At 51.1% G+C, this 21599-nt stretch overlaps 1 protein-coding gene across 1 annotated transcript; it reads left to right on the top strand.

Moving 5' to 3' along the window:
• The first annotated feature begins 1399 nt into the window (after positions 1 to 1399).
• LOC133353914 (nucleotide-binding oligomerization domain-containing protein 2-like) lies at positions 1400 to 19876 on the top strand. The gene is given in 10 exon segments (XM_061570425.1): positions 1400 to 1698; positions 9587 to 9689; positions 12317 to 12549; positions 13132 to 13573; positions 13878 to 13989; positions 15042 to 15232; positions 15234 to 16927; positions 17334 to 17417; positions 18927 to 19010; positions 19789 to 19876. Coding segments are annotated over 8 exon segments (2865 nt in total). The 5' UTR covers positions 1400 to 1698; positions 9587 to 9689; positions 12317 to 12379.
• Positions 19877 to 21599: the final 1723 nt, after the last annotated feature.

Here is a 21599-nt window from a genome sequence, read left to right as displayed (position 1 = left end):
ACTACAGCAGTACATACTGACTTGGTGTAACCTGCTATGATTACAGCAGTGCATAGTGACTGTGTTGGTACCTGCTAGCACTACAGTAGTACATGCTGACTATATAGCAGTCTATATGGAATTTATAACACAAAGTAGTAAGCAGACAGAGTGCCGTGGTGAGGCCTAGTCTCGTGTAGAGCCCCCGGCCTCGCCTAGATTTGCCAACTCGCCAAGGTGTCACCTTGACAGGGTGTGGGCTGGGCCGCTGCCCCCGGCCACGCAACACTAATGGCATGTAAGCCCTATAATAATGATATGTAGGGGCTCTATAGTAGTTTCAGGACACATTGGGTATCATTAAGATGGGGTGGGGAGAAGAGGACATCACACTGTGACGAATTAATGTGTTTGGTGTGTTTTTGCTGCATGTGTAAGGCGAATTAAAATTTGCGCTGATCGTGAGTCCGTTGCTAGGGGCAACCCATGTGAGCAATGCAAAGTGTAATTAGATAAATGCTTATAAGACTAAATTTCGATTTAAAGCTTTCGTGACTGCAGGGATTCATCTTCTTGGTTCTTTCGGTAAAGTCACGTAGAATGGAAATAATAAAAAATAAAACATAATAGAATAATTCTCACCAGCTTAAATATACGCTCCAAGCATGGTGCTGTTTCATTCAGACGCTGTCTCCCCGACAGACCTGAGGACGGCTGCTTGCGTTGTGGCCGAAACGTCGTGAGAATTATTTTATGTTTTATTTTTATTATTTTATAATTTCCATTCTACGTGACTGTACCGAAAGAACCAAGAAGACTTATAAGACTAATTTATGTGACTTACGTCTGATATAAATGCATATAATACAACAGTGTGTGACTTACCTTGGGCGATGGCGTGCGTGTAGATTGCTAGGAGGCAACGTAGTGGGGCATTGTGCACGAGTGCAGCTGGCTGCATTGTCACCCAGCGCATGGCGAAGGGAAATCTTCTAACCTCTGAAAGGCATTCTTTGTCTCTTCTTTGTTCTTTCGGTAAAGTCACGTAGAATGGAAATAATAAAATAATAAAAATAAAACATTATAAAATAATTCTCACGACGTTTCGGCCACAACGCAAGCAGCCATCCGTCAGTCTGTCCCTCTGTCTGCGTACACACGCTTGCGAGGGATTTGGCTCTCTGTTGGAGTTGACGTCGAATTTTTTTTGCCAGCCAGCATGCCCTAAGCCGCGCGGTGGGAATAGGCTATTCCCTTTTCCCATCCGTAAAATTTAAAGTAGTTAAATTTAACAATTTAGTGAGGTTTGTATTTATTTACTCACTTTTGCCGCCCGGCGCGGGACAAAGCACGCTACTGCGCATGCGCCAAACGCTGACAGGAGTTGCCCCTGGCAACGCACGCACGCAATCGCTGGAGGGTGGGGGGAATTTCTCATTCATGTTCAAAATGCAATTTTTTTTACACGCAACGCTGAGGTAAATTCATCAAAGTGTCATGTCCTCTTCTCTCCCCCCCCCCACCCCAATGTGTGCACTCACGACTATAGGGTCGGTAGATACTAAAATTATACCGCTTAGATCGTGTTATTGTAGCGTGGGCAGGGGGATGGTGGACAGGGGTAGCGGCCCTGCCCCCAGCCTCGGCCGGCTGGGCAATCAATCTAGGCGAGGCCAGGGGCTCTACACGGGACTAGGCCTCACCACGGCACTCTGTTAGGTGAGTACTTTGTGCTATAGAGTCGATATATACTGGTACTAGCGGGAAGTACCCGACGTTGCCCGGGGGAAAAATATATTTAAAACTTCTCAAAACTTAAAAACATAACATATATCAAATTAAAATAATACTTTAATCATTACTGCATTAATTAAAAATAAAATAAAACCCAATGCGCAGTGGAAAAAACAAGTATAACCCGTAAAAACAAAGTGTTTCACTATAAATCCTTTATATGCGTGGCGGCTAGAGTCCTCTCGTCCTCTGGCTTGAGATGGCTGCCACCTATGGGTCAGATGATTGCATGGCAGCATTAAGCAATTGGTAATTAAATATAATATTTTTGTCCTAAAAAGTGTAAAATTTTGGAAAAACATTTTCACGAACATTAATTGTCACGCACAACGAGTCTGTGTGGAAAATGTCAGCTCGATTGGATCACGGGAAGTGGGTTAAAAAACGACCGAAAGATTTGCACGGTCCTAAGCAAGCAAGCAAGTGAACTTTATATAAAGGATTAAAAAACTTACGCTCGGTGCCAAGATTCGATTCTTTGAATCGCGCAAAGGAATTGATGGTTGTAGATTTCTTTAGAATCGGCCTATTCTCGTTTAATTGATACCACAGACGCTCACCAGATATCGATTCTCGCCAGTCCTGTATGTGGGTTGATGCCACACACTTCATGGTCATTTACCCCCTCCCCCACCCCCCCAAAATACAAAAGTCTATTTTCATACTTTTTACATTGTGTACAGTCCGGAAGCTACCGACATGCCAAATTTCAAGTTTGTTGCATGTCGGGAAGTATGCTAAATATTTCGAACAGACACACATTCACAAATGTCCTTTTAATATATAAGACTAGCGGCAAGTACCCGGCGTTGCCCGGGCGAAAAAGGCAGACACACACACACATATGGACTCACACACACAGACATCGACCCACACACATAGAAACACATCGACTTACACGCACACACACATATGGACTCACACACAGACATCGACTTTAGACACACATGTAGTTACACACACAAATCGACTCACACATACATACATAGATTCAACAACAACAACCGCCATTCACCACTAAGTGGCAGTGACGTCAGCACAACGCTTGTGCCAGGCTATGTGCACCTTGAGGCCACGTGAAGTGTTGAACGCCCGCTGGCAGGAGGTCACGGGGCAGACCCAGAATGCCACGGTCGACTGACTGAGACGACTGGCTGATGCACCACCTGTGCCCCCTACTGTGCCAACTTGCTGTGCTTTAGCCACCCGGCACTCCGCTCATTATTGTGAGCGTCGCTCCTCCGCCCTCCATTGTTGTTGGAGGGCGACTGTCTCCAACTGCCCAGTAGCGTCCTTCACGAGCCTCCTCCACAGAGGCCGATCTTGACACCAGCTGGTACCAGTCATCGGCAAGTCCACTCAGTTCCACGTCCTTCTGTACCACATCACTCCATCTCTTCGCTAGCCCATGACGCGCCCGTTTAGCCACCTCGATCCGGCCGAACAAAAGCTATTTAGGCATGCGGTGGCTGGGCATGCGTGCTACATGACCCAGCCAACGCAGACTTGCCTGCCGCAGGAGCTCACCAATGGGACTTTGTCCACATCTTTCAAGAATTTGTGAGCTCTCACAATCCAGCCTGGTTAACCCCAGGATGGATCAGAGGCAGGCCATCCTAAATGTTTCTAACTGTATCGGCCTCGCTGTGCGCTGCATTGCACCGCTAGCTGAGCAGTTAACCTCGTGTCCAATAAACCCTCAGAGCCAGGATGAACATCCGACTCCAAACGTCATTTATTGAATTGAACGAGGTAAAACTGGTAAGAAAACAGCACAGATGCAGCATCTGTTAATACCCGGAAACACCAACACAATGAATGAACACCACAGCATCATACCATTGTCTTAGATAACATGTTTCTCAACAATGGATCCTGGATGGACCAGGCACCTACATTACCACTGAATAGCTATACAAGAGCATAAGCTACTGTGTTACATAAAGGCACATCATGTAATCATCACACTGCACCCCAGATGTACAGTACTACACATAACACTGCACTATGAATGAGACATTTTGTCATCCTTGCTCTCAAGATCGCAATATAGTTACTTGGGTACAAGTTTGACTCGACTTATTCGATTACAGGTAACAGTCACAACAAGGCAAGTTGCAGGCTTAATTGTTAACTAGGCCTCGTATTTTATCATAACAATTTAACAGCATTATAAAGGCATTTACATAATTATAACGGTCATTCTAACATTATAACAGCATTGCCAATTTTATAAGACAATAAACGAACTTACAGACAATGCTTCTTAAAGTCCCACAATGGACAATTGCAGCTGGCTTCACTGAGACGCGATGTGTGCCGCCATCTTGAATTATGTGTGTAATGGCTGATGCCCGCGTGGTTGAGTGGGAATCTTAAATCGCAACTTCCTGGTCACGTGACCAAACTTAGCATCAAAAACAGGAAATTCCTGTGTACATACGCCCCACATCTGCCGTGAGGAAAGACACCTGCCGTGAGGCAGAACACTAACCGGTGAAGCTGTTCCAATAGGGGGGTCCAAGTTTTGCAAGCGTAGAGAAGGGAGGGAATGACCGTGGCCGAAAAGACCTGAAGCTTCGTGCTGGGTGATAGACCAGGTAGCTTCCACACAGCGTTACGCAACCGATGAAAAGATAATGCCGCTCGACTGATTCGGAGTGAGACCTCTGCTGTTAAACAGGAGCTGGTCATAAGCACACTGCCAAGGTATGGGAAACTCTGCACTCTCTCCACAAATGGCCCATCACCAATTGGGAGTTGTGAGGGTGGAGTGTCCGATGGTACATAGACTCACACACACATTGACCTACACACACATATGGACTTACAAAAACAGACATATCGACTAAGACACACACACAGGGATTTACATACACACATGGACCCACGTACACACATCGACTTACAGACACACATCGACTCACACACACATACAAAGACTCACACACACACATATGAACTTACACACACATATCGACGCATACACACACATGGACTCTGACACATACACACATTGCCGTACACACATCGACTGACACACAGACTCCCACACAAACATACATGGACTCACACACGCACATAGAGCCACACACACATGGACTGACATACACACATGGACTTAGGCACACACACACACAGATGTATGTACAGACACACACATATGGACTCACCCGCACACATGTACCAAAACACACACACAGAAAGAAATGGACTTACACTGACTTGCATGGAGCGACGCATACTCAGCGACTAACACACACGCACACGGACTGACACAAACACACAGACATATCAACTCACACACACATTGACTCTGACACACAGACACATGGACTCACACACACACACGTTGACTCACACACACAGACACATCGACTTACACACATCGCCGCAGACACGCACATCGACCCACATGCACACATGGACTTAGACGCAGGCATTATTAATGTGAAAAGAATTAACTTAATAGAAAAATAGAAGTTGTCTACACACGCACACACATTGACTAACACACACACATCGACTTACGCACACATACATCGACGGTATGCACTATAACTACAGCAGTGCATAGCGACTGTGGTGGTACCTGCTTTCACTACAGCAGTGCACACGAACTGTGGTGGTACCTGCTTAAACTACATCAGTGCAAACCGACTGTGGTAGTTCCTGGTATCACGGCGGCAGTGCCTAGTGACTGTGGTGTAACCTGCTATCACAAAGGCAATGCATACTGACAGTGGTGGTACCTGGTATCACCAGAGCAGTGCATACTGATTGTGGTGTTACGTGCTTTCACTACACCAGTGCATAGTGAATGTGGTTGTACCTGCTATTAATACAGCAGTGCATACTGTGGTGCAACCTGCTCTCAGTACAGCTGTGCATACGGACTGTGGTGGTAGCTGGTATGATTACAGCAGTGCATACAGTGGTGGTACCTGCTTTAACTACTGCAGTGCATACGGACTCTGGTACCTGCTTTGACTACAGCAGTGCATAGTGACTGTGGTGGTCGCTGCTATGATTACAGCAGTGCATACTGTGGTGGTACCTGCTTTCACTACAGCAGTGCATACCGACTGTGGGGGTGCCTGCTATCACTACAGCAGTGCATACTGACTTTGGTGGTACCTGCTATGATTACAGCAGAGCATACTGTGTTGGTACCTGCTAGCACTACAGTAGTATATGCTGGCTGTATCGCAGTATACAGTAATCCCTCGCCACTTCGCGGTTCAAGTTTCGCGGCCTCAGTGCATCGCGGATTTTTCTAACTGATTTAAAGGCCTCATTATACCTGTGCACTAACACCATCATCATCATCATTCATCATCACATTCATCGAGCTGCACAGGTCTGTCATCGTCGTCATTGTCATCGTCATTGTCATCGTCGTTGTCGTCATTACTGGAGTCAAGTCTCAAGATACTACTGTCATTGGTGAGTGTAGAACACCATAATACGTATCGTATGAGAGAGAGAGAATGTATAATATTAAGGTTTTATAATTAAATAGATTTAAGTAAAATATATATATAATGTATAAATATACATATTTTAAACATTCTGGTACCCACACACACATATACGGAAATTCCTAGGGGGCCAATCCTACTTCGCGGATTTTCACCAATCGCGAGGGGTTCCGGTCCCCATTAACCGCGATAAACGAGGGATCACTGTATATGCAATCTATAGCACAAAGTAGTAAGCAGACAAAGTGCCGTGGTGAGGCCTAGTCCCGTGCAGAGCCCCCGGCCTCGCGTAGATTTGCCAACCCGCCGAGGTGTCACCTTGGCAGGCTGGGGGCTGGGCTGCTCCCCCTGGCCACGCGACAATAATGGCATGTAAGCGCTATCATAATAAAATGTAGGGGCTCTATAGCAATTTCAGGACACATTGGGGTATCATTGGGATGGGTTGGGGAGAAGAGGACATCACACTGTGAAGAATTAACGTGTTTGGTGTGTTTTTGCTGCATGTGTAAGGCGAATGAAAATGTGTGGCGATCATGTGTGCATTGCTAGGGGCAACCCATGTGAGCAGTGCAAAGTGTAATTAGATAAATGCTTATAAGACACATTTTTGTGACTTACATCTGATATAAATGCATATAATACAACAGTGTGCGACTTACCTTGGGCGATGGTGCATGTGGATTGCTAGGGGGCAACATAGTGGGGGCATTGTGCACAAGTGCAGCTGGTTGCGTTGTCACCCAGCGCGGGGTGAAGGGAAATAATTTAAGAAATCATAAACGAATTTAATATATTAAAAAAAAATCGCCAAGAAACGCTAATTTAACTCATTTAAAGGTGACGGATGTGAAAAAGGTAGAGCCTATTCCCACCTCGGGGCTTAGGGCATGCTAGCTGACAATTTTTTTCGAAATTAACCCCACCGTTCGAGAGCCAGATCTCTCGCAAGCGCACGTGCGGAGACTTTTATACATAAGAAGAAGAAAGACTAGCAGGTGTACACGTTCTTCGCATGGAAATTCATAGTTTAGTCCATCACAGATTTGACGTCACCGCTCACTTGCCGTGCAATAGATTTCCATTATTGCGCCCCCCCCCAAATACAACAGTCTATTTTTTATACTTTTTGCATTGTGTACAGTCTGGAAGCTATCCGCATGCCAAATTTCAAGTTTGTTGCATGTTGGGAAGTATGCTAAACATTTCGAACCGACATATTCACAAATTTCCCTTTTATATGTTTAGATAGTCAGCATGTACTACTGTAGTCATAGCAGGTACCACCACAGTATGCACTGCTGTAGTGATAACATGTATCACCGCAATCGGTATGCATTGCTGTAGTGAAATCAGGTACCACCACAGTCAGTATGCACTGTTGTAGTGATAACAGGTATCACCGCAATCGGTATGCATTGCTGTAGTGAAATCAGGTACCACCACAGTCGGCATGCAATGCTGTAAGCATAGCAGGTACCACCACAGTCAGTATGCACTGCTGTTATCATAGCAGGTACCACCAGTCAGTATGTACTACTGTAATCATAGCAGGTACCACCACAGTCAGTATGCACTGCTCTAGTGATAGTAGATACTGCTATCGAGTTGGCAGATACTGCTATATAGAGTTAGTAGATACAAAAACAGTCAGTATATACCACTACGGTCAGTAAATACTATTATACAGTCAGTAGCTACTACTGGCTCAGTAGATACTACTGTACAGTCAGTAGACAAAACTACAAAGTCGGTCGATACTACTTACTCTTTTGTGTGGAGGGTGTGTAGGTATATATACCTACGCGAGGGTAAAGATGTTTTTTAGGGGGGCGGTCGACAATTTTTGGAAACCTTTTAGATCAACTATTTACCCCACACTTTCTCTAACTTTTTGGACTTTTGCAAGACTCTTATAATTTTGTTGGTGGAGAAATGGACAAACGGCCCACCGTGCTTTCACAAATCCCTCGCAAGCGCGCGCGGAGACTTTTATATATAAGAAAGAAAAGATAATATAGTTGTTTTACACATCACACCGGCCACACGGACTATTTTTTGTTCTTTCTGGGAGTGATTTTTTTGTTGTTTTTGAGCAGCTTTGCGTTTATAGCAACAAAACCCTGGACCAGTTTCGACGTTCAATGTCTCATCAGTGGAGTCGGGCTTGCTTAAAAACAAATGCTGGCCAACTGGCAGATTCAACTTGCAACATTCCTGAATGACCTGCACTGTCCTCTTACATGTTTATGTGTCGTGTTTCTTTTGTTATTTCTGTGATCATCCGCAAAATAAATCTAAATCAACTTCCAGATGTTGTTTTTATTTTTGATGGGGGGGGGGAGGTTGATAGATCGCGTGAATATGAATGTGTCGTTAAACCTCGCCACCTATTTAGTTACTGCTCAAGCACACGGGTGCGTTGTTGGAGAGTAGACCCACACATCCTTTACAATCCGAGTACGACGTTTCGCTGGTGATTACCACCACCGGGATGGTGGCGGCTTTAACGACACATTTATTTTCACGCGATCTAACCCAAAATAATACAACAAAAACTACTTTATTATGGACTAGCTTTACTACCCGGCTTCACCCGGGACTTGGATTCACCACGCCCGGCCGCCTTTGTCTCCCCAGTGGCGATGTTCACACACCACACCAGTTACTCGGTTGAGGTTGAGTCAACCTAGGGGAGGCCCAGGACCAGTTCTAATAATCGTCACCGGTGGTGGTCGTGAGCGGGAATCGAACTCGGGTCGCCGGGTTCGTAGCGCAGCGCGTTACCTGCTACACTACAATGCGTTACGCTTCCACGTGCGCGGGTCACGTGACAGAACTGACGTCACAGCTCACTTGCCGTGCAGAAAATATATGCATTATTGAGCTCCCCCCCCAAAAAAAAAATAATGTTTGCATGGTGTACAGTCTGGAAAGTACCCACATGGCAAATTTCAAGTTTGTTGCATGTCGGGAAGTACGCTAAACATTTTGAACAGACACACAATCACAACTTTGCCTTTTATATCTATGGAGATTGGTCGCGATAGCCCAATACTACTTACACTTCGCGTTTAAACTTCGCTCTCTTCTCTCCAACTTCTCGGTGTTTGTCGCCACCACGCGGCCAATCTTGGACGGAGACGATCCGTCAAAAGTTTGCACTGCACGGACAAACAACTGGGAAAGTGCGGGGCCGGCCAGCCCAGCCAAGTTTGTCTCAAACAGGAACCCGGAGAACGAGCAGGAAGTTATCTCTCTCTCTCTCCCCGTCTCAAGGAACCACCACCGTCTTTATCTCTCTCTCTCTTTCTGGAATGCGCGTGCATCAGACCCCGAGACGTCTCTCTCGGCTCGCTCTCGCCGATTGAGACGCCACACAAAGACGGCTTCTTCCCCTAACGAGCAGGAGACACGCGCAGTCCCTGCAAATCGGTGGGTGATGCTGACCGGTGATGATCACTGTTGTTGGCTTGCTGATAACGCTGTTGCTGCTGAGGATGCTGATAATAACGCCCCCCACCGAATATCACAGGCGCTAGGCTTTAAACGTGGCGAGTGGGTGGATGGTGAAAGAACGGTGGTGGGGGGGGGGGGTCGTCAATCATTAACCGGACGTCGCCCGCTCAGCCAGAGACAACACCCCCCACCCCCCACGACGTCGCGATAATTCTCGCAGAGAGCGGCCGTGGGTTTTAACGTCAGTCGCGGAGATGGAGCGACGAGTTCGGCTGGTGAATCGAGAGACGGGCGGGCAGGCGGGGTGGGCAAGCGGCTCGACGTACGTTTGAACTTCTTTCGCACCGCACGTAGCCAAGCGTGCCGTGCCGTGCCGACCGGAGGTGCGGGTGGAAACGCAGTGGGGGTCAAGGGATGGAACGCGTCCGGGTTTGCGGAGATGGAGCGACGAATTCTCGTGCGTAGAGCGGCATTTCCGGGTGGATTGTATGAATTCGTGACGTATCTACCGCCTTAATTTAAGGGGCTTTACAGCAGTTATACGCGAGATGGTAGTGGTGGGAATAAAGGGCCCGTGGTTATGAAGAGGTAGAGGAGGCCTTCATTCAGCAGTGGATTGATCATGGCTGATGCCGGTGACAGAGTCGCGTGTTTCATGAATATTCGTGGTGTCTCTGTCAAAGGCTTGTCGGGGCCGTGAGTGAATGAATGCCATTACAAATCTGACATTTTTATTTGTTACTCTTTGGTTCTTTCGTTAAAGCCACGTAGGTATGAAATAAATCACGACGTTTCGGGCGCAACACAAGCGTCCGTCATCAGGTGGGAAAACATGATTTGCTGCTGAAGCAGACTGTTTGAAAAGGTTTGAAATGGGTGTAGCAGCTTCTTGATTCTTTCGGTAAAGTTCTACGTGACTTTACCGAAAGAACCAAGAAGATGAATCCCTGCAGTCACGAAAGCTTTAAATCGAAATGGGTGTAGCAGGTCGATTTTTGGGTATAACAGGTCGATTTTATTTTTTGTTTGCCGAAATGCCTGGCTGCTTGGGATGTCAATGGAATAATATCCGAGGCTCAGCGAGCCAAACCCCAAGGCACCCTGACAGCACGGCTTCCATGGACGCTCACAGAAAACGACACCACATCCACACATGGTGGCATCAGCAAGCATTCTGCCGTGTCGAACCTGGTCATCACACTGGACAGAGACCCAGGGGGTGGCCCGATCCATGTCCCGTCACGGCGACAGTTGGAGGCAAAATCTTGACCGAGAGCTTTCGTGACTGCAGGAATTTATATTCTTTGGGTCTTTCGGTAAAGTCACGTAGATAGGTTCAAAGAAAATAACAAAAAACTACGTTTCGCTCGCAACACAAGCGGTCGTCTTCAGTACAAAAAAAACGAAGACGACCGCTTGTGTTGCGATCGAAACGTCGTAGTTTTTGTTTTTTTTGCTATTTTCTTTGAACCTGTCTCCGTGACTTTACCGAAAGACCCAAGAATAGAGTTGGAGGCAAGTTTCTCTGAACGTTGCCGTCACAATTCTTTGTCCACTCGGCAAGCAGCACGAATACGTTCAACCACAGGTCGATCGGCAGGTTTGTATGTGGCTGGGTGAAGTGTGGGTTACTCACAGATATTTCAAGACGTCTGATACCGTGGAAAGGTAGGCCAAGTGAAAACCACATAGCGGATCTCAAGAGCAGCACGACTCGTCTATTTCATTCCACGGCACCGCTTTCAAACTGGCACACTTTTTTTTTATTTTACCAGGTAAAGCCCACTGGACTATGTAGCTCTTTTTCAGAAGCGACCTGGCCACAAATGATAGTTTAATGAAATTAGCTTATCACGTGGACATGTATAGTAGCCAAATATTCTAAAACGCATGTTTCTAAATGTTGAGCGAAAAATTGGAAGACCCGGAGAAAAATCCACGCGACCACGAGGGAGACACCGCAAACTCCAAATATACAGCAGGCCTCAGGTTCGGGATTGGACCCACGACCTCCTGTATACCAGGCGAGGTAGTTAACGTCTCGCCGCTGCCGCGCCCCGGGGATGGGTGATAACGCGTGGTAGTTCAAATATAATTCACGGTCCCTCACTTCTACTGATGGAGGAATTCAGGTGGAACTGCCAAACTCGTCGACACGAATTTGCTCAACTGTGTGGGTGTATGCGTGTCTCTATCTCCGCGTGTGTATCCATGTCCGTGTGTCTCTACGTGTCTCCGTGTATGTGTTGCTGCGTGTCTCCGGGTTTGTCCCAACTGGGCACCCGCGACCGAGGGAGTTGAGAGGGCCTTGTGTGGGGGCCAAGGCCCTCTCAATTGTCTGCAACCGTCAGCCCAATGGTGAGGGGAGGGGGAGGGATGGTGGGAGGTGAGCGGAGGGTGCTTTAGGTTCTTTCCCGATTCCTAAAATACCGGGCTTCTGGGTATGCCATTGTACACCAATAACTTAGCACTGCTATAGTCTATAGCTCCCTCTAAGGTAGAGATTATCGTTTTGTTTTAGCTATTGATTACGATTTGAATTCGAGCCGATTTTTTTGTTTGATGCGCTGCTATTTTTGTTCCCTGCCTCTCTTTAAATCCAGGGGTGCTCCCGCCCCCACCTTGATCCGCTTGGGGCCCTGAACTATTTGCTCGATTAGCCGGTGATGGCGGAGGGCGGAGCGGCGCAGGACCGGCCGAAGGCCTCATCCCTGCTCCTCCACCGCAGGGAGCGGCTCGTCCTGGCCATGGGCCCGCAGGTGGAGGGCCTCCTGGACGTCCTGTTCGCTCGCGACATCGTCTCCCTGGAGGAGCGAGAGAGCATCGTGTGCGGCAGGTAACCCTTATGCCCTACGGAATGTAAGATGCACTCTGGGGGGAGCTGTCGCCCAAGGGGACAAGGGCACAGGGACACGCGGTGGCGATGGAGCGACGATGTAAAGTCATGTGGAGGTGGATTATGAGCGTCACAGCGACGGCGTGGGGAGGCCTTCATCCAGCAGTGGCTAGATCGTGTCCGTTGATGGCCGTGGTGGCAATGATTACTTTAGCTTGTGTAGGTCTATGGCTTGCGGTTCGAATTTTAGTAGGCCGCCCTGGTTAATACTGTCGTACAGGTGTATTTAACATAAAATGTGTGCCCTCTGCTTCACAGTAAAAAAAATCTCGTGGCGTCATTCAGAGAAGAGTATTCGGCCATGGTGCGCCAACATCTTGGTCCAAATGAAAAAAAATATTCGCAATTTACTTAATTAGGAACATGGTAATCGTCGCCCCCTACTGCGATAAACTTTGCGGGACCCTCTTGGAAACAAAAGATCCTCGAGGCTCCGTGAGGCTTAACAATGATAGCGGTGGAGGCCGCACCATAGGCCGCACCGCAGGCCGCCTTCGTGAGCGTTCCATCGCGTTCTCCCAGGACGCCGTACGACGCGGCGCGCCAGCTGCTCTGCATCGTCGGCAGCAAGGGCGAGGACGCCGCCGCGGAGCTGGTGGGAGCGCTCGCGAGGGCGGCCCTCATCCAGGTGCCCCCGGGGTTCGAGCTCCGCACAGACCAAGCCGACGCCGACGCCACCACCAGCACCGGCTTCGCCACCGCCGCCGACGCCACCGCCGCCGACGCCACCGCCGCCGGCGCCACCGCCGCCGACGCCACCGCCGCCGACGCCAACGCCGCGACGCTTGTCGCGGTGCCGTCGCCCCCCGACGGCGCCCTGGCTGCGATGCGGCTCCACCACCTGGCGCTGGTGGACAAGCTGGACGATGTGGACGTGCTGGCCGAGCAGCTGGTGCTGGACGGCGTCTTGAGTCACGAGGACCGGGACCGAGTGACGCTTCCGCAGCAGACGCGCCAGCAAAACGTGATTAGCGGCTTTAAAGCGCGCTGGCAGGCCACGTCCAGGCCTGATTCTCCAAATGTTTGCACGTTAATAATCCGAGCACGTACCTCGTGGCAACATTTATAATAATTTACTTGTTTATCCAGGAAAGCCACACTGAGTCGCAGGACTCTCTTTCAGGAGGGTCCTGTTACATTTTACCGCACCTCTTATTCGCCCCGCACCGCCCGATTAGCGCAGTTGGCTAGGTACGGTGCGATCGTACGGTCCTTAGAGTTGACCCGTCGATGCGTGAATAGTGGCGCTGTGGTCTCTGTTCCCGCAGGTGAGGAAGCTGCTCAATCTGATTCACACGAAAGGGGAAGCCGCGGCGGCCGCGTTTCTCCGCTGCGTCGACGTGAAAGCGGTGGCCGAGAAGGACTACTTCCCTTCGCCCGGTGGGAAAACGACGCTCGATCGTCGTGCGATCTATTCGCCCAATCACAGCATGGGGTGGTGAGGGCGGGGGTAACTTACCCTGGCACCTGTATCTTTGTAGTTTGTGGTGTCTCCCTGCCTGTGGCCATGTGGATTTTTCTCCGGTTCCTCCAGTTTTTCCCTCCACATTTATGATCAATATGATGTGTTTAGAGTATTTAGCTATTTTAGATGTCAACGTGATAAGCCACTATGTTAGGCTATCATTTGTGGCCAGGTTGCTTCTGAAAAAGAGCTATAAAGCTCAGCGGGCTTTCCCTGGTAAAATAAAAAAATTTTAGTCGTTAAGAGATTCCACAACAGCGACGCCTGTCATTTTGGCTCGTCACGAGCTGCAGACCGGCGGCCGATCGTGGCCATCGCAGATTTACGACGCCGTTCAGGTGAAAGTAAAAAGGAACAACAAGTTGCTGCGGCCAATCTTTGTTTTAACTGCTGCCGTTTTACGAGGGACGTCTCGGCGAGGCGGTAAAGTTGCGGCGAGCGGCTGCTGTAAAGGAGTAATTGTGCGAAGCTGCAGGGCTGTAAGAAGTGAACTGTGTTTGTTGTTTGTCTTGGGGACACGGCCCGTCAGTTCGCGAGCTCAACGCTTGTTGCAGAGGTCCACGGTTCGATTTTCGGCATGCCGCCCTGGTTAATCTTTCTTTATTATGACATTTAAAAAAGCAGCTGACGAGATAATATAATCGTGTGTAGAGGAGTTTGGCAATTCGTCCGATGGCATCAGGAGCCACTCGATGTACGGTGTCCGTACCTCCTGTGTAACATAATACTGGGCGGTGTATGTATATCAAACTTCTTTCGCACGGTGCGAAAGAAGTTTAACATACACTCCTATCGTGTTTTGTTGTTGTTGTTGTAACGTTCTGATCTGCCCCTACTGGACAGCTTCATTGCTCATCGGATTCCTCCAGTATAAGTTCTGATTCTGATGAACGACTCTGCATTATAAAAAGCATGTTTACCATCCGGTAAACTACATGCTAACGCATAAACGTGTTGCGGCGCGCAGTGGAGGCGTACAAGACCAAGCTGCGTCGGCACCACGAGGACGGCTCGCAGTCGCTGCAGATGTACAGCCACCTTGGGCACCTCGCCCTCGACGAAATCTACACCGAGACGCAGCTGCACGCGCTGCCCACCGCGGCCGACGAGGAGCCCCTCGTGCTCACGCTGGACACGCTGTTGCCGCCGCCCCCGGCCTGTGGCCGGCAACGGCGCCGACGCCGGCCGCCGCCCCGGGCCGCCCGGCAAGAACGTGGTCCTTCTGTCGGGCGACGCGGGCAGCGGCAAGAGCGTGCTGGTGCAGAAGCTGCGGCGGGAGTGGTCGAAGGGCGCGGCGTACGCCGAGTTCGAGTTCCTCTTCTCGTTCTCCTGCAGCCACCTAAACCACGTGAAGAAGGAGATCTGCCTGAGGGACCTGCTCTTCAACAACTGCTGCTGCCCGGACGCGTGCCCCGACAAGGTGTTCGAGTATGTGCTGAGACGCCCGGACAGGACGCTGCTCGTGTTCGACGCCATGGACGAGTTCCGGCGAGACATGGCGGGCGGCGGCGGCGGCGGCGACGACGTGGCAGTGTGCGCGTCGCCGGAGGGCGCCGCCCCCGCCTTCACGCTCGTCGCCAACGTCTTGCGGGGGAACCTGCTCAAGGGCGCGAAGAAGATCGTGACGTCGCGAACCAACTCGGACGTGAAGGTCATGCTGGAGACGCACGTCGGGCGGAACGTCGTCGCCTCGGGCTTCTCCAAGGATGCCGTCATGGCATACCTGTCCAAGCGGCGCGAGAGCGAGGGCGCCACCAGCCGGGCCACGGAGCAGCTGCTCAAGTCCGACCCGAACATCTACAGCCTCTGCCAAATCCCGCTCTACTGCTGGATCGTGTCGCAGTGCCACGGTCTGCTCCAGCAGCCGCAGCCGCAGCCGCCGCAACACCAGGCGGCGCCGGCGGGGGCCCCGGACTCGTCGCTGACGATCACCGAGATTTACCTGAGCATGCTCGAGGTGTGCTTGTGTCACAGCCGGCCGCAGCGGGACCGCGAGGCCGTCTTCGGCGCCTCCCTGCCGCTGCTGCTCAAGCTGGGCAGCCTCGCCCAGAAGGCGCTGCTGGAGTCTGAGACCTCGTTCTCGTCGTCGCGCCTCAAGGAGCACGGCCTCACGGAGGAGGACCTCGCGTACGGCTTCCTCATCAAGTCGCAGAGCTACCGCGGCTTCGGCACGGAGGACGTGTTCGTGTTCATGCACGTCACCTTCCAGGCTTTCTTCGCCGCGCTCCTCCTGGTGCTGAGCGCCGACCGCGGCGCGCGCGACGTGCTCGGGCACTTCCCCAACTTCTCGCGAGCGACTCCGTGGCGGAGGCTGGCGCCGGCGTGCGTGGTCGGGTGGCAGCGGCGGAACCAGTGCCGCAAGCTCACCGACTCGGAGAAGAGCAACCTGCAGTTGGTGTCGCAGTTCCTCAGCGGCCTCCTGTCCGAGCGGCAATCCGCGACGCTGTTGAAGATGGTGGACCGCGGCGGCGGCGCCTTCAAGCGGAAGCGCGGGGCGCTGCGCGCGCACCTGCGCCGGTGCCTGCGCGTTCACCTGGAGGATCTGGCGGCGAGCGTCCGACTGACGCGCCGCGACATGGCCAGCTACCGCGGCCACCTGACGTGCGACTTCCTGTGGGTGGTGTGCTGCGCCCACGAGTTCGGCGACGAGGCGGTGGCGCGGCGGCTGGCGCGCGACGTGCCGAGCTTCGTGAAGCTGAACTATGCGTCGGTGGGGCCGGCGCACTGCACGCACCTGGCCTTCGTGCTGCAGCACGCCAGGTCGGCCGTGTCGGCCGAGCTCGACAACAACCACATCGAGGACCTGGGCTTGCACCAACTGCTGCCGTGCCTGCACAAGCTGGACCAGCTGCGGTGGGCGCGCGGTGTACACGCTCGCGGGAAATATTTATTTTTTATCCCCCTCCCAAATTCTCTAAATGAAAACTCTATTTCTTTAGAACTGCTTTTTGTGTTTCATTTGTTATCCTACCCCCAAGACTCCGATTAGCACGGTTGTCTACGTACCGTTCAACGTGCATGCAAATGGTTTTCCGACTTGTTTAGAATGTTAGGCCAGTGTGTGCATCCTGGTCAAAATTTTAACAAATGACTCAAAACCTCATTGAGAAACACATAGCAATCGTTGCCCCCCCCCCACTCCCCACTGCGAAAACGTTTCCTTGCCGAGTCTCCGGACTCGGCAAGGCTTTCCTGGGTAATCAATTTCCACGCTTACCACCGCCCGCCTCTTTCCGTCCCTTCTTCATTTCTATTCCAGAGTGAGCAGTAACCGGATAACGGACGACGGCATCCGCGTGCTGCTGCCGGAGTTGATGAAGCACGACACCTTGAAGTACCTTGGGTAAGCGGCCCTCCACCACACGGCCTGCCGTGCAAACGAGGGGGACTGTCCCGACTTCAGCCGCCGTGTTTCGCTGTGTTAAACAACAACAACTAAAACGTCCAGCCCTGCGATTGCTTGCTCACGCCACTGCTGGCGGAAAGGGACCACTGCCAGTGTTGGTCACGATTCGGACACAACGATACAACGGTGGTGTTTAAACCTGCCTCGGCACACGCCGATTCTCTCTTTACTTCTCTGCATTAGCTTATCTCACTGTCTTATTCATGTTTCCTCCACTTGGCCTCGAGTACTGTGTCATTGAAAGGGGCTTTATAAATGCAGCTTATTACTATTGTTATTACTTGACCTACGAATCCATTCTGGGTATATGTCTTGGAAGAAGTGGGAGGAATCACAATTTACCTCACCACACGCGAACTGGCGATCAACCGTGGTCAACGGCGGCGAGATGTTAACTACCTCACCTGGTATACAGGAAGTCGTATTCTCCCCGTGATCGTGTGGATTTTTATCCAGGTCCTCCGGTTTTTCCCTCCACATTTTGTAACATGCGTTCAGAGTATTTGGCTGCTATAAATTTCTACAAGACGATAAGCCACTTCGTTGAGCTATCATTTGTGGCCAGGTCGCTTCTAAAAAAGAGCTATACAGCTCAGTGGGCATTACCCTCAGGCCTACACCTTTGCAGCGACAGCACCGCCGCTACAGGGACATTAAAGCAACTGAAGGGCAATTGTCACCGGCAACGGATTTACTGTGAGTGGCTAAAGCAACTTTGTATGACTGTGGCATGCAGGAGGTGTGTCTAATCAATGAAAGTGATGATCAGTTATATGGTCTACAGACCACACAACTAAGTCACGTGGTGCCTATCCGTCATCTGATTGGAAGTCACCAACCGATTCATCCACTGGGGAAACTGCGATCAGATTCGTCCAGATTTAGGCAACAGGATTATGGTGCGGTGACCGTTGCCCGGTGATTGTTGCCGGCAACGGTCGCCCTCCTGTTGATGCAGCGTCTCGTGCTCGCACAGAGCAAGTGCACGGGGCGGAAATCTTGCGGATGCTGAACGCCATCTCGGAATTGACCCGGGGGGATTGAGACTGCGAGCCAGCGGACGGATTGAGGCGTCAATGAGCTTAAACCGTCATGCGAACTCCTGTCATCCTCGCAGCAGCAGCAGCTTTTGGCTGGCCATCTAACAAAGACGGTGGGCACCGCATTGCGCGCTTTTGGATGCGCTTCTGTGGCCGTCTGGAACGCTCTTCCTTCTGATATTAGGAAATCACTTGGAGCTATGCACTTTTAAATGCACATTGGAAAGTACTTTTTTTACAGCTGCTTTTTGTGTTGAGGTTGTTGTCCTTCCCCCCGCACCTCCGATTAGCACGGTTGGCTACGTATGGTGCGAAAGAAGTTCAACGTACGTACGTCTATCGTCGGGCGTTTTGCGTTGACGTCTTGCCTCGAAGTGAGTGTAACTGGTTTTTTTCCCACCGGCAGGCTCTTTAAGAACAGCTTGACGGACGTCATCGCGCCCGACCTGGCGAAGTTCATCGAGAAGAGCAGCACCATTGAGCAACTCAAGTGAGAGACCCCCAGTGGATATGGTTGGCACGTGATGGGAACTCTCCGTTGAACACCTTGGGGCTCTTTGGTTGTCATCATCAGCCAACAGTGTGATCATTGTTAACAGCAGGTCTCTCCCCCCCCCACTCCCCTGAACGTTGTGTTCATCCGAGTCATCTCAGCCTCCCTAACCCGCTAACCCAACCTGTAACCCCACACCCCTAACACCTCCCCCCGATCCTTATAACCTCTTCCCCTTTTCTCTAAATCGTAAATCTTGCGTCGGCAGGTTCCTCCGGAGAATTGTGTTCTCTCCGGCTGCTTCTCCTCGCGCGTTTTTTGTTGAATGTACATATACAGTGCGTGTGTATGTATACACACGCACAAACATTTGCACACTGTATCTTAAAAAGCTACCGGGAGTGGTGAAAAGCAGCGGTTTGTTTGGCAGACGCAGCGATTGACCGCGACGCCTCTCTCTGTTTGTGTGCCCCCCAGTGCAAAGCCGTCCCTAGGGTATGGAGAATCGGGGCGACCGCCCCGGACCCCGCGCATTGGGGGGGAGGGTGCTTTCGGTGGCGGGAGGGGCGGTTTGGGTGCGGGGGCACGCTTTGGGTGGAGGGGGTGCCTCGCTTTGACATCACAGTGTCAGAAGTAATAATTTTTTAGTTTTAAGGGGTTGGGGGGGACACGTGGTGTGATTTCCCCCATGCCCCACCCCCCTCCCGCCCCCCCCTATCGACAGCCCTGAGTCGCTGCTTGTCGCCTGTGACCCCCCTCCGCCCCCCCCCCTCAGGCTCGGCGGGAATGAGTTCACGGGCGCGGGCGCCGTGCTGCTGGCAGATGCGCTGAAGCGCAACCGCTCTGTCAAGATCGTCGGGTAAACTTTGTTTGTCTGTCATTTAGATCTCTGTCGCCCGCGGTTTCAACAGAAAAAGGCCACCAACCAACCAATGAACCAGTTGCTCGTGTGTGAGGCGTGTGAGAGAGTGTGTGTGAGGTGTGTGTGTGAGGTGTGTGTGAGGTGTGTGTGTGTGAGGTGTGTGTGAGGTGTGTGAGAGAGTGTGTGTGAGGTGTGTGTGAGGTGTGTGAGAGAGTGTGTGTGAGGTATGTGTATGGTGTGTGTGTGAGAGTGTGTGTGTGTGTGAGAGTGTGTGTGTGTGAGGTATGTGCGTGGTGTGTGTGTGTGTGAGGTGTGTGTGAGGTGTGTGTGTCAGTGTGTGTGTGTGTGAGGTGTGTGTGTCAGAGTGTGTGTGTGAGGTGTGTGAGAGTGTGTGTGAGGTGTGTGTGAGAGAGTGTGTGTGTGTGAGGTGTGTGTGAGAGTGTGGTGTGTGTCAGAGTGTGTGAGGTGTGTGTGTGAGATGTGTGTGTGTGAGGTGTGTATGTGAGGTGTGTGTGGTGTGTGTGTGTGAGGTGTGTGAGGTGTGTGTGAGGTGTGTGTGAGGTGTGTGTGAGAGTGTGTGTGTGTGAGGTGTGTGTGTGTGAGGTGTGTTAGAGTGTGTGTGTGAGAGTGTGTGTGTCAGGTGTGTGTGTGAGGTGTGTGTGTGTGAGGTGTGTGTGAGGTGTGTGTGTGATTTTGGGGGAGCGGTAGTGTAGTGGTGAGTGCTACGCTGCGCTATGAACCCGGCGACCCGGGTTCGATTCCTGCTCACGGCCAACACCAGTGTGACGATTATCTGAACCGGTCCTGGGCCTCCATCTAGGTCGACTCAGCCTCAAATGAGTACCTGGTGCGGTGTGTAAAAACATCGCCACTGGGGAGACAAAGGCGGCCAGGCATGGTGTTGGCCACCCACCCCCTCGTGTGCCACAGTGCCGGCCTTCATAGGTGCTCGCTAACAGCACTTGCCCCTACAGTCTGTTGAGGCTATACGGGGTATATTTGTCTTTGTGTCGTGCTGGTGAGGTGAGGACAGGCGGGAGGGGGGCGGCAGGGAGACACCGCCTAAGATAATAAAAAAAAGAGGCGGAAACGAGGCAGGGGATTGGCGGGGGACTGGAGGAGTGATTTGATGTGTGGGATATGGAGTATGAGGGGGGGTCTTAGGGGGGTAATGAGAGAGGGGGGTTATGGGGTATAAGTGTGGGGGGCATGAGGGGGGGGTTAAGGGGGGGCGTTATGAGAGAGGGGGGTTACGGGGTATAAGTGTGGGATATGGAGTATGAGGGGGGGTCTAAGGGGGGGGGGGGGTAATGAGAGAGGGGGGTTATGGGGTATAAGTGTGGGATATGGAGAATGAGTGGATATGAGGTAAAAGGGGGGGGGGGCGGGGGGCTCCGGAATAGAAGGTTTCCTGCGCGTGCGGATGTTTGTCAATGTTTTGTGAGGAATTTCAACAAAGTCCTAAGTGGAAGATCGCCTCGTGGGGACTCGGGCACACTTGCGTGTTGTGTTCTGTCATCGGAGAACTGCCATCCAGAATCAGAATATGTATTGATACAGGAGGAATCCGAAGCGCTGTAAAGCTCTTTTTCGCAGATGTCCTGTAGGGGCACGGGGTCAAAACGTTACAATAACAGACAATACAAAATTTCCAGGACACGTTTTATTTCTGACAAACAGCTGCTGAGCACACGGGGCCCAAAGGCCTAAAACATCAAGCGGAC

Source organism: Lethenteron reissneri, chromosome 45 (genome assembly GCF_015708825.2).
Source record: "Lethenteron reissneri isolate LAM-NWPU_2019-01 chromosome 45, ASM1570882v1, whole genome shotgun sequence".
Lineage (NCBI taxonomy): Eukaryota > Metazoa > Chordata > Hyperoartia > Petromyzontiformes > Petromyzontidae > Lethenteron > Lethenteron reissneri.
This window is presented reverse-complemented; position numbering and strand designations above follow the sequence as displayed.